Raw genomic sequence first — 12,287 nt, 5'->3', positions numbered from 1 at the left:
AGATAGTAAGTAACCTTACCAGAATTTCAAACCAGGCAGTCTGACTCTCTAGTTCAGACTCTTAGCCAATATGCAACGCTGCCTTAGTTTCTACACGAATTGTATGTTCAAACAAAACTGAACTCTGAACCAATTCAAAGTAATAAATCTTTTCTCAAAAAAAATTATGTCACAGAAAATCAGGCACACAAAATATCAAAGTTGAATACTGTTATGAGTGAAAAAAATGCCATTTTTAAAGAACTATTTTTATTTACTTAGTATTACATAAAGTTCCTTTCCTCGGCTAATTACCAAACAGAAATGATTCCCTTCACTTAGCTAAAAACTGAGAATTGCTAAGTAGATTGATCTGTATATTATATCTGTATACTATTAATATTTTAAAATTCCTTCTTAAAGAACTAGCAACTTTATATAACAGCAAATAAATTTCTGTTTACATACAGCTTTATGGTTCTTTATAGAAATGAAAACAAGACTCATATATTCTATGAAATAAGCAACAAATCTTTTTTTCAGTACAGATCACCTACATTTCTTTACATCAATTATACTATTTTACATAATAGTAACTGTTGTATATTAAGTAAACACAACAATCACATTACAAATAATTTTAAACATTTCTCTAGAAAAGATGCCATTAAGAAGTTTACCAAATAAGCAGAAAATAAACACATCCTTACGTATGTTGCTGATGTAATTTTGTAACTTCTTTTTCGAAATCTTGAGGTTGATTAGGAATGAAAGAATAATCTGAGAGGTAGCCTGGCAAGTTTTCTGACTGATTATAGTCTCCAAGTTCAGCTAATAAATGGAAAGAAAATATTCACACTTTAATAAACACATTTTTCAATTTTTATAGCCAAATGAACAATGTCAGGAATTCTATTATTTCTGGAAGTAACATATTTATGTTTCTACTGTTACCATTTAAGCAATTTGTAACTATGCATTTAACATTCTTCTAGGTCTCAAACAACTTCAAAAAAATTTTTTTTCAGGAATCAAAGTAATTGCTAACAACTTGGATGTTTCATTACATTTCCGTTGCAGACACTTTTTCCAAATAGTAACATATGTCTTAAGAATTCATACATAAAAGGCAATGTACTGTCAACACAAACCATGCAGTCATATGCTATTTGACCCCAAAGTGGGCTGATACTTACACTGAACAGCAAATGAAGCCAAAAGGGCAGCAGTATTATAAGGACAGGGCAACCTAATAACACAAAATAGAAACTAAGTTACCCAAAGTTAAACACAATAATTTCAAAGCACTATAATTTACATTTATACTATTCACACTTGAAGTTTCCATGTGACTTAGATTTTAACCATTAACTAATGAACTTATCTGATGAAAGAAATTCAGGCTACAGGCAACACTTTTCAGTACATAATTTGTTTGCAATGACCATGAATTACTTAAATAACATAGAATTATATGTATTTTTAAAGCCCATTACCAAAAAGTTAATATAGCCCACCTTCCAGTAAGAATGTCTTGCTTAATTTGCAAAAAATACTGGTACCTTAAAAAAAAGAAAAAATGAGACAGTTAGCATGTACTGGAATTATAACATTTAGTTTAAAAACTGTATACTTACAGTAACAAATAAAATTGAAATATTTAAGTATTTGCTTCTATAACCTACATATCAGCACATGTGAAGATATTTTTAAAATAAGCTTTCACAAATTCATGAATCTCAATCTTTAAAATTCTTTGATAAATGAAATTTTGTACTTCAAATATCTTGTTTCCACTAGCTTCTATTATAAAACTCCCCAAGATTTTTAAGAGTTACATGCCCAAGGGAGAATATGAGGGAGAAACACTCAGAGGTTTGGTATATGCAGAAAGTGGAACTGGGAAGCACAGAAAACTTGAGTCAGACACATAGGAGAGCTGACAGTAGCAACGTAGTAGAGGTCAATTAAAGAAAACCATTCTTTCTGCTGAGATAGGAAGCCAGCTGCAGGGACAGGCCTAGGTGTGTGGGTCCTCTTATCATTAGACAACAGGAAGCTGCTAATTGTAGAAAAGCACCTTGCCATCTTCATTTAAGTTAAGAAAGATCTCTTTGATCAGAAACAAAACCGACTATTTTTCCTATTTTCCCTACTATTGCTCTACTATGAGAATTGCCAAGCACCAAATTTCCTTTAAAAGAAACAAAAATATAAGTATCCTATAACAAGAATGCTGAGGTTGCTTACAAGATGGCATTGTCCTTATCTCCCCACTAGTGTGTAAATTCATTCCTTCACACATGTATCAACACTTGAGCAAAGTCACCTGTGCCGTATGATATTGGCAGACGACCAAATTTTGTGGCTCTAAATGTTTAAACAGGGAATTTTAAGACTTACTTAAACCCACCAAAAAAAAGTATACATATTCCAAGAGTCAAAAACCATTAAAAATTCTAGTTGTTTGGCTGAGTAAAGTCATTAAAGAGCACCATGACAATATTTAAATCACCAAAAAAATGTAACTAAGGTTTTCAGAGAATCAGATATTCATTAGAAATTTTTTTTTAAAGTTGATACAAATACCCTGGCTTCATATATTAACAAAACACATAAACTCCCTGTGAGTAATATATATATTACAAATATTATCTACTTACTCAATCCAAGACAACATATTTCTATCTGATCTACTTGGTTTCATAACTAAAAGTTAAAGGTTCCTGGTGGAAAACAATCTTTTAGTTAGATTGAAAGGTCATGTATCCCCTTGACATAATACTGTTAATCCTACACAAATAATACCTATTATTGCCAAATTTTATTGATATACCAAGCAGTAAGGAGTGATAGAGTGGAAACAGAATTCAAGTCCTAAGCTAAACCAGCCTGGGATCTTTGGCAAATTACTTAAAATTTGGTTCAGCCTTATTTTCTAAGTTTGCAAAAAGGAAGTAATGTCACTTGCCTAGTATATGTATCTCAGGGGCCCTAAACAGAGTGATAAAAGCCCAATTTTTAAAGATAATTAAGACCTTTAGGATAGAATAATAATGACTGAGGTAAATATGGAAATGACATGTTTGATCTGTAAAAATAATATAACTTTTCTAATCCAGACGGTAACTAATACCGTGAACTAAGCACTTGTTGTTCACTGTGTACACATAGGCATTAAAAAGTTGAAAGAAACATCATTTGTAGTCTCATGACTCCTGAGAAAACTCCAATTCTAATGATGCCAGCACCTGCTAATACTAAATCAGAGCTGATGAAAGCTGAGTCCATTCTTTTTTTACCATTAATCTAAAATGGAATTTTACACCAACACCTCAAGGTAAGGAGGTGTAGCAGATTTCCTGTTTTGGGGAGGAGTTTAAAGTAGTCCTTAAAATTTAGCAATTGTGGCTGAGGGTGTCTTATTACGAATCATGACTATCGCGGTAAGGCTACCCAAGCACTGAAGTTTTAAAGGAGTAGTTCTTAACCCTGGTGCATATCAGGATTACCTGGGAAGCTTGTACTGCCTATGCACAAGTCTCACCTGAGACCTATTAAAACAGATTATCTAGGGGTGTGAGCAAGGCATCAGCATGTTTGAAATCTGCCCCAAGTGACTCTAATTTGTAATCAGGGTAGAGAATCACTGATGTACACTACGGTAATAAAACAAAAACCAGCCACTTCCCCCATTTTACCAAATAGCATTGAGATTCTAGCACATTCCATTATAAAGAATTTTTACTTATTTTTATTTTTTTTAGGAAGATTAGCACTGAGCTAACATGTGCTGCCAATCCTCCTCTTTTTACTGAGCTAACATCTGTGCCCATCTCCCTCCACTTTATATATGGGACGCCTACCACAGCATGGCTTGCCAAGCGGTGCCATATCTGCATCCGGGATCTCAACTGGCGAACCCTGGGCCACAGAAGCAGACCGTGTGAACTTAACTGCTGCGCCACCAGGCCAGCCCCAAGAATTTTTAAAATAATATATCTAGTGAAAACAAAGATAATCTCCTAGACTGATGGACTGAGCACAAATTCCTTGATTACTACCAAACTTGATTTTACTTTCTTCTACTTCAGGAAGATGTTTTGACTAAATTATCAGTGAGACACATTTATTACTTCATTATGTTTTCAACACAGGCTATAAAAGAATCAACACATTCAAGCTCCATTAAGAAATTGAAAAACAGTTTTTTGAGTGAACTAAGTTATGAATATGGCTCTACAATTGACAGTATGTTAACCGCTTATGCTAATAAACTTTTCATAAACATTAAACATTAGAAATCCAATTTAAAATGATTGGTCTTTTACTGACAAATATTTCTTATACATTTAAAACTCTGATTACATAAAACACACTATGGAACACATTGTTACTTGATTTCAAGTTATATATACCAGGAAGTAATAAAATGCATTTTGCTTTATAATTCACAAATTTCCTTAATTCAGAGTAGTTTCTTTGAAGTCCACCCAAAATTAGGGAAAGTTTTACTATACTAAGAATTACTTACTAAAAGACTTTATTTTGATTATTTAACAACTACAACAAAACCTGACTAAGAGCTACAATATTAAACTAAAGGGTATTAAGTCACACAACTTTGCTTTTCAGGATAAACTAGCTTGGATACTATCAGTTTCAAATGTCAGGACTGCCTAATCCAGGGTCTATGTTCTTTGAGTTCTCCTGTTATAAAAAAAAGTAACACTCTGCCCCCCAACAAATAGAAGAGGACTCTCAAGAATGTCAATTTAATTTTTCTTACTTGGTCTACTGAAAACCCTACTTTACAAAACACTTGACGATTGGCAGGTACAGCTATATATCTTTATTCTTCTGTTTCTTCACTTCAGCACAGTATTCTAAATAATAATCAATACATTAACATCTAACAGGCTATCCACAAGTAGCTTTACATGAGATTTTTAATTTGGCACCTATCTTTTAGAGTAATTCTGAATATAGTCACTGACCTATATTCTTATATCTGAGATTTTTATGGAAGGTATAAAATGCTAATTTTTATTGTCTTTTTAAAAAAATCTTTACCCCTAATTCTGTCTTTCAAGCAATATACAAGGTTATCATTCAGGTTATTTAAATAATGCCAGTTATCACACTGTGATTATTCCCCACTATTTCTACTATAACAGTTCACCTAACATTCATGGCCAGTAAAGGGGTATTTAAAGGCCTGAACATGCTAGTGCCCTCTCTGCCAACATCCTTTACAAAAAGGTACCTGTTGACTATTACTCCTACACATAACAGTTATATGTTTTATAAATTGCATGTTCTCCTCAATGGAACAAAAACATACGGAGAATATGCTTTTACATGAAAGAAAAAAGGCAGGCACTTTCTCACTATGTAGCATCCCCTGCATACAACCACAGCATCATCTGACTACCTCAATTAACTACAGCGGTGCTTCTTAATCATTTTTCACAAGTAGGAAATTTTAATATTTATATGGCTCAGGAGGCTGCTTGTGGCTGGATGGGGTGGCCCTGGGGTTCCAATCTCCTAAGGTCCTCCCAGCCAACCAAGAGGGGAGGAAACTGTTATCCTGAAATATCTATAACCCATTTTGCATGCTGGCTGGGAAGCTCAGAAGTACAGCATGGTAATCTATTTTTGCCCAATTAATTTCAAAACTTCATAACAGTTTTGACAATATGTTCAAGAAAAATATGTTCCAAAAAACCCACCTTGTATATTCTTCTTGTAACTTGTTGGGGTCACTTACAAAAAATTTGACTCTAAAATTCAAACTGTAAGGAGATCCTCCTAGAATTAATAAAAGCAGTTCTAATTAATCAGATTATATTAATCCTTTATCTTTATAAAGTATACTTGCAAAACATCAAGTAAATATGTATGCTCACTCTTTAGCTGCTTCCTTATTGGTTTGTTTGGATCCAGCCACCTCTGAAAAATAAATAAATAAGACTGATTTCTTTTTTCCTTGAGGAACTAATTCATCAATTCTTGAAAATCTGTTCCATTTGAAGATTAAGGCTAAAAGTTACATTTTTGAAAAGGCCTAGGTAGGAAAAAAATCATTAACTTACAGATGTTCATATCAAATATAACAAAATTATGCTAGAAAGTACTGAATGTATTGTGGTAGATTAAGATTTTGATTTCAATTTCCCATCAAATTACGCAGTATGCAATAACCTCTATTCAAAAGTAAAAAATGCTTAATAATCACAGCAATGTGAAGTGATTTCTGTTAACTATATTATGCAACAGTCTGGCAAGTTTTAAAATTCTTTTTATCTTTCATAAAAGTATGCTTGGCCTTATGCTTTCATTCAGACAAAATTTAGCTACACACCATGAAATCTACTCTTAAGAAAAATTTTGTAACTTCTACCTTACTCCTTGAAAAATAAAATAAACTACCCTCCTCCTCCCCCCAAAAACCATACTAATTTTGTAAGAGATAATGTTTAGTTCTGGGAAGGACTGCTATTTGTGTGTGAGAATTTTAAGTAGTCTCAACACTTCTCAAAGCCAGTTAAGCTCTATTTCAGGGAAACTATAGCTGAATTCAGAAAATATTTCAACTGCCAACATGTTTCAGTTAAAAAACTTAAAGAACCCAAAATGAGGTAATAGATGTGACAGTATTTTCAAAGCACTACACAAATATAAGCTTATGTATCATTATTTATAAACCTTACTCCTACCATCCATACTTGATTCCATGCAGCACATAGAAACAGATTTTAATAACAAAAGGCTGGGAGTAATCTATGAATCTTTCCTTTCCCTTATCCAAAATACAAATCCAGCTGATTATACCTTCCAACTGTACCCAGAATTTACCAATTCTTCTCCATCTACTCTGCCACCATCTTTATCTCTGGTTCAGCTCTGGCCATAGCCTCTTAATCACTGTTCCTACTTCTTTTTTTACCATCTTCTTCTTCGTCCTCCATCCAGAAGCTAGAATAGTCTTTTAAAACATAATGCCACTCCTTTACTTAGTATCTCTTGATAATTTCTCAATGCAAGGTCCAAAGTCCTTACTATGGCTTGCATGGTCTCTTCTTACCTCTTCTACCTCCATTTACTAAGCTCGAGCCATAATGGCCTCCTTTCTGTTTCTCAAAGATGACATCCTGGGACCTTCAGTTCCAAGCCTCCTTGTGCACAGAATGTCCTTCTCCAGCTTTCCCATGTCTGATTCCTTTCAGTACTTGTAAGTCTCAGCTTAAATGCTACCTCCTCAGAAATGCCTTCCTTGATCCTATCAAAAGTATGTCACAAAGTTCTTATTTACTTATTTTCTATAAATAGGCAAGGAACATTAAATTCCTTCATAATATTTTCTTAACTGTAATACGTTTGTTTTACCTTTTTACTGCCTATCTCCTTCATTCCCCTACGAACTCCATGAGGTAAGGGATAAAATCTGATTCATTTTTAAAAGTCAGCACCTAGCACAGGGCTTGGCATACAATATCCATTAAAAATATTTGGTCAGGGACTAACTACACCTGCTGAATGACTCAGGTGGGGGGAGGGGCGGGGAGATCTGTTTCTGTGCCAATAATCAGCTGTTTTTCACCCGTACTTAACACATTTGTTTCCCCTATATATGCACCCATTTACTCATATTCCCACCCATCCAACTATTAATCTAGTGATTTTGTTCTTCATATTTTCTGGAAAAAGTTACAAATTACATTCATTTTAATGATTGTCTAAAATCAAAATTTGGAATCAGTTAATCTATCCAAAATTTGGCTTCCTCATTCAATTCCCCTTCAAAATATTCTGATATCAGATACAAACACATTTACATACACAAATAGATGTGTTAAGCTGACATAGCTTGGAAGGAGTACAATGATAAGCACTGAGAAATTTAATAGACCTCACCAATGCTGTCACTGAGATAGGACTTAGGTTCTTGGTTTAAACCATGAAGATGGAGCAATATTATAACGAACACTACTGGACAGTGAAAGTGTTCATAGTACAAACACATCGTTAAGTCAAAAGAAAAACAAAGCGGGAAAAAAAGATAACATATAAAAAAACTCCACAAATTAATAAGAAAAAGACCATCACTAATAGAAAAACAGGCAATGGATAAGAATAGAAAGTACATAGGAAAGGAAATATAAATGACATTTAAGTACATGAAAAGATATTCAATCTTGATCATAATTAGAGACATAAAAGTAATCTACATTAGGCTAACATTTTTCAGCAATAACACTGGCAAAGATTAAAACTTTTAATGACATATTGCAATGGCAAGAACGTGAGGAAAGGAGGCACTTATACAAAGCTTGGGAGAATACAAACTGTACCATCTCAGTGGAGGACAACTTACCATTATTTATCAAAATATAAAAATGCATGTGACCACAGACCAGCAATATTTTTACATAGCATTTTTTATTGAGATATATTTTATACAGTATAAAATTCACCATTTAAAAATGTACACTTTAGTGTACTTTAGTATATTCACTATGATGTGCAACCAGCGACAGGAAATAATGTCAGAATATTTGCATCACTCCAAAAAGAAATCCCATAACTATTAGCAGTCAGTCCCAATGCCCTCCTACCCACAGCCCCTAGCAACTACTAATCTACTTACTGTCTCTGTGGATTTGCCTATTTTGGACATTTCATATGAATGCAATCATACAATAGGTGGTCTTTTCTGTCTAGCTTCTTTCACTTAGCATAATGTTTTCAAGGTTCATCCATGTTGTAGCATGTAACTACTTCATTCCATTTTATAGCAGACATTTGGGTTGTTTCTATCTTTTGGGTATTGTGAATACTACTACCATGAACATTTGTGTACAAGTTTTTGTGTGAACACGTTTCAATTCTTTCAGGTATATGCCTAGAAATGGTATTTTTTGGTCATATGCTAACTCTATATTTAATTTTTTAAGGAGCTATCAAATTTATTTCCATAGTGGCTGCAATATTTTACATTCCCATCATCTATGTATGAGGGCTCCAATTTCTTTGTATCTTCATAAATACTCCTTGTTGTCTGCCTTTTTAATTATAGACATCCTACTAGGTGTGAACTGGTATGTCATTCCTTTTTTGCTGAATTGCTAATTGTATAGATATACCACTTTTGGTTTATCCATTCATCAGTTCATGAACATTTGAGTTCTACTTTTTAGCTATCATGAATAATGCCGTTACGAACATCTGAGTACTAATTTTTGTGTGTGGACATGTTTTCCATTCTCTTGGGTACATACCTAAGATTGGAACTGCTTATAGTAACTTTTTTGCTGCATCTTGAGAACAAGTATTGTAAGCCCTCTGATTTTGTTCTTATATAAATGGACATTGACATTACATCACTACCTATATTTAGTCACACACTATAATTTGCTGTGCCAAAAATTGTTTTACCAATTGAATTATTGTGCTATATCTGAGATAAGAGTCTTAATTGTTTGTAATGCAATATATATGAATTTAAAATGTGGTATTTTATTAGAAACAATATCTAGTAAGTATAAATAGCTAATCGGGAGGTTCTGGTTCAAGATGGTGATGTAGAAGGATCCTAAACTCAACTCCTTCCACAGACACACCAAATCTAAAAGCTACATATGGAATAATTTCCTCTGAAAAAAACCCAAAAACTAGCTGAGCAACTCCTACACATCAGGCGAATGAGAAAAAAAAAATCCACATCAAAGTGGGTAGGAGGGGCTGAGAGACAGCCTCATCATAAACCCCACACCTGCTGTGGCAACCCACAATGGAGGGAACTCAAAACCCTGAGCATCTCCCTGAAGAACGAAGGGTTTGAACCCCACAACTCAACTTTTAAGATTTGCACCTGGGTGACAAGCCCCCAAAACCTCTAGTTCTGAAAGCCAGTGGGGCTTCTGACCATGAGATCCACAAGGCTATTGTGAACTGAGAAACAGTTCTTAAAGGGCTTGCTGGGACTCACCCACCCCGGGGGTGGAGCAGAGGCAGCCGACTAAACATCCAGACTTTCAGTGAGAGGCTTATTTGCTTATCTTAAAGCATGTGCCTGAGAAGAAGACATCTAATTTAACACACATCTAGGGGCTTACTCAAATACTCTCCAAAGATGGAGACCAGAAGCACCATCTTTGTGCGCTCCCTCTGCTTCACACTAAGTTGCTAGTATCTGCTGGAAAGGAACTCGTATATTCCTTGTATGGTGCCCTGATTTTTGCAGCTGCCACCCAGGAGACACCTGTAGATAGCCTGGCTCTGGTGGCCAGCGGGGCACAAGCATGCTGGTCCCACAAGACTAACAAATGGAGGAAGAGTTCTTAACCGGCTAGTAGCGTCAGGCACAGCAGAGAGGCAACAGATTGAAGCACCCGGTCTTTCTGTGAGAGAGGCCTATTAGCTTATCTTCATGGCTGCCCCAGAGGAACAGGCTTCTAATTAAATACACATCAAAGGGACAACTGTAATTCTCTCCAGAGACCTCAGAGGGCAGGCGCTATCTTCTAGTTCTTCCTTTGCTGCACTCCAGATCACTAGTGTCTCGAGAGGAGAGCGTGAACATGTGTCTGGTGCCCAATTTTTGTGGCTGCCTCCTAGGGGACATCCCCTGATCACCTGGTTCTGGTGGCCAGTGTGGCTTGCATTCATGGGTCCTACGGGATTGTAAAAAACGGAAAAACAGTTCTGGCTGGCTACCATTCCCATGGCTTAGCCCAGAGACAGCAGACTGAAATACACCTGGCCTATTGTGGTGGAGCAGTCACCTGAGGGTCAGACTTCTGGTTTGGCATACATCCAAGAACCTATTTAGGTGCCCTCTGGGGAAGGAGGCCAGCGGTTGCCATCTTTGTGCTCTCCCTCTGCCCTGACCCAGGTCATCAGTGGGAGCCACTAAAAATAAAACAGGCTGCGTGGACAACCACAAAGGTTTGGGAGACAACCAAGAGCTAGGGCAGGGTTGAATGACAAGGTTCATCTCCTATACAAGGCCACTCCTTCAAGACTGGGAGAGGTAGCTGTTTTATCCAATGCATAGAAACCAATACAGTGAGTCAAGAAAAATGAACAAACAAAGGAATATGTTCCAAATGAAAGAACAACATAAAACCTCAAAAAAAGACCTTAATCAAACAGGGATAAATGATTTACCAGACAAAGAGTTCAAAATAACAATCATAAAGATGCTCACAGAGCTTGGGAGAAGAATGGATGGACAAAGTGAGACTTTCAAGAAAAAGACAGAAAACATGGGAAAACACCAAACAGAAGTCACAGAACTGAAGAAGACAATAACTGAACTAAAAAGTAAAATAGAGGTATCCAACAGCAGACTAGATCAAGCAGAAGAAAAGATCAGTGAAACAGAAGACAGGGCAGTGAAACTCACCCACTCAGAGCAGCAAAAAGAAAAACAAATGAAAAAGAGTAAAGATAGCTTAAGGAACTTATGGGATAATATCAAGTGGACCAACATTCACAGTATAGGGGTCCTAGAAGTAGGAGAGAGAGAGAAAGGGGCAGAAATCTTATTTGAAGAAGTAATGGCTGAAAATACCCCTAACCTGGGGAAGAAAACAGACAACTAGATGCAAGAATTCCAGAGAGTTCCAAACAAGATAAACCCAAGGAGATCCATACTAAGACATATTATAATTCAAGTGTCAACAGTTAAAGACAAAGAGAAAATCTTAAAAGCAGCAAAAGAAAAACAACTTGTTACATAAAAGAGAACCCCCATAAGACAATACACAGACTTTTACTGGAAACTTTGCAGGCCAGAAGGGAGTGGCACAATATATTCAAAGTGCTGAAGAAAAAAACTGTCAACCAAGAATACTCTATCTGACAAAGCTGTCCTTCAGATCTGAAGATGGATAAAGAGTTTTCCAGACAAGCCAAAACTAAAGGAGTTCATCAACATTAAATTGGTCTTACAAGAAATGTTACAGGGACTTTAAACTGAAACAAAAGGGCGCTAATTAGTAACAGGAAAACATGAAAGCACAAGTCTCGTTGGTAAAGGAAAATAGATAGAAAAATTCAGAATAATCTATTGCCGTAAATGTGGTGGGTTAATCACTTATAAAGCTAGTATGGAGGTTAAAAGCATAACTAGTAAAAATAACTGCAATAATTTGTTAATGGATACACGAGGTAAAAAGATGTAAACTGTGACACCAAAAACATAAAATGTGGGGAGAAGAGTAAAAATGTGGAGGTTTAGAATGTGCTCAAACTTAAGTTATCAACTTAAAATAGACTGTTATAAATGTAAGTTGTTT

The 12,287-nt window shown here is 35.4% G+C and overlaps 1 protein-coding gene across 1 annotated transcript in view; it reads right to left on the bottom strand.

Annotated features, from left to right (window-relative positions):
* Positions 1–12,287, bottom strand: part of PTPN4 (protein tyrosine phosphatase non-receptor type 4) — a 204,936-nt gene that overhangs the window by 96,480 nt on the left and 96,169 nt on the right. Inside the window, exons 4-8 of the mRNA XM_070507486.1 lie at positions 5,892–5,934; positions 5,715–5,793; positions 1,497–1,541; positions 1,176–1,228; positions 690–810 (exon numbers count right to left, since the gene is read on the bottom strand). Of these exons, the coding sequence (XP_070363587.1) occupies positions 690–810; positions 1,176–1,228; positions 1,497–1,541; positions 5,715–5,793; positions 5,892–5,934 (341 nt within the window). The remainder of the gene's footprint in view (positions 1–689; positions 811–1,175; positions 1,229–1,496; positions 1,542–5,714; positions 5,794–5,891; positions 5,935–12,287) is intronic.

Source organism: Equus asinus, chromosome 4, assembly GCF_041296235.1.
Source record: "Equus asinus isolate D_3611 breed Donkey chromosome 4, EquAss-T2T_v2, whole genome shotgun sequence".
Taxonomy (NCBI): domain Eukaryota; kingdom Metazoa; phylum Chordata; class Mammalia; order Perissodactyla; family Equidae; genus Equus; species Equus asinus.
The sequence above is the reverse complement of the archived record's forward strand: the minus strand, read 5'-3'. Positions and strand labels throughout refer to the sequence as shown.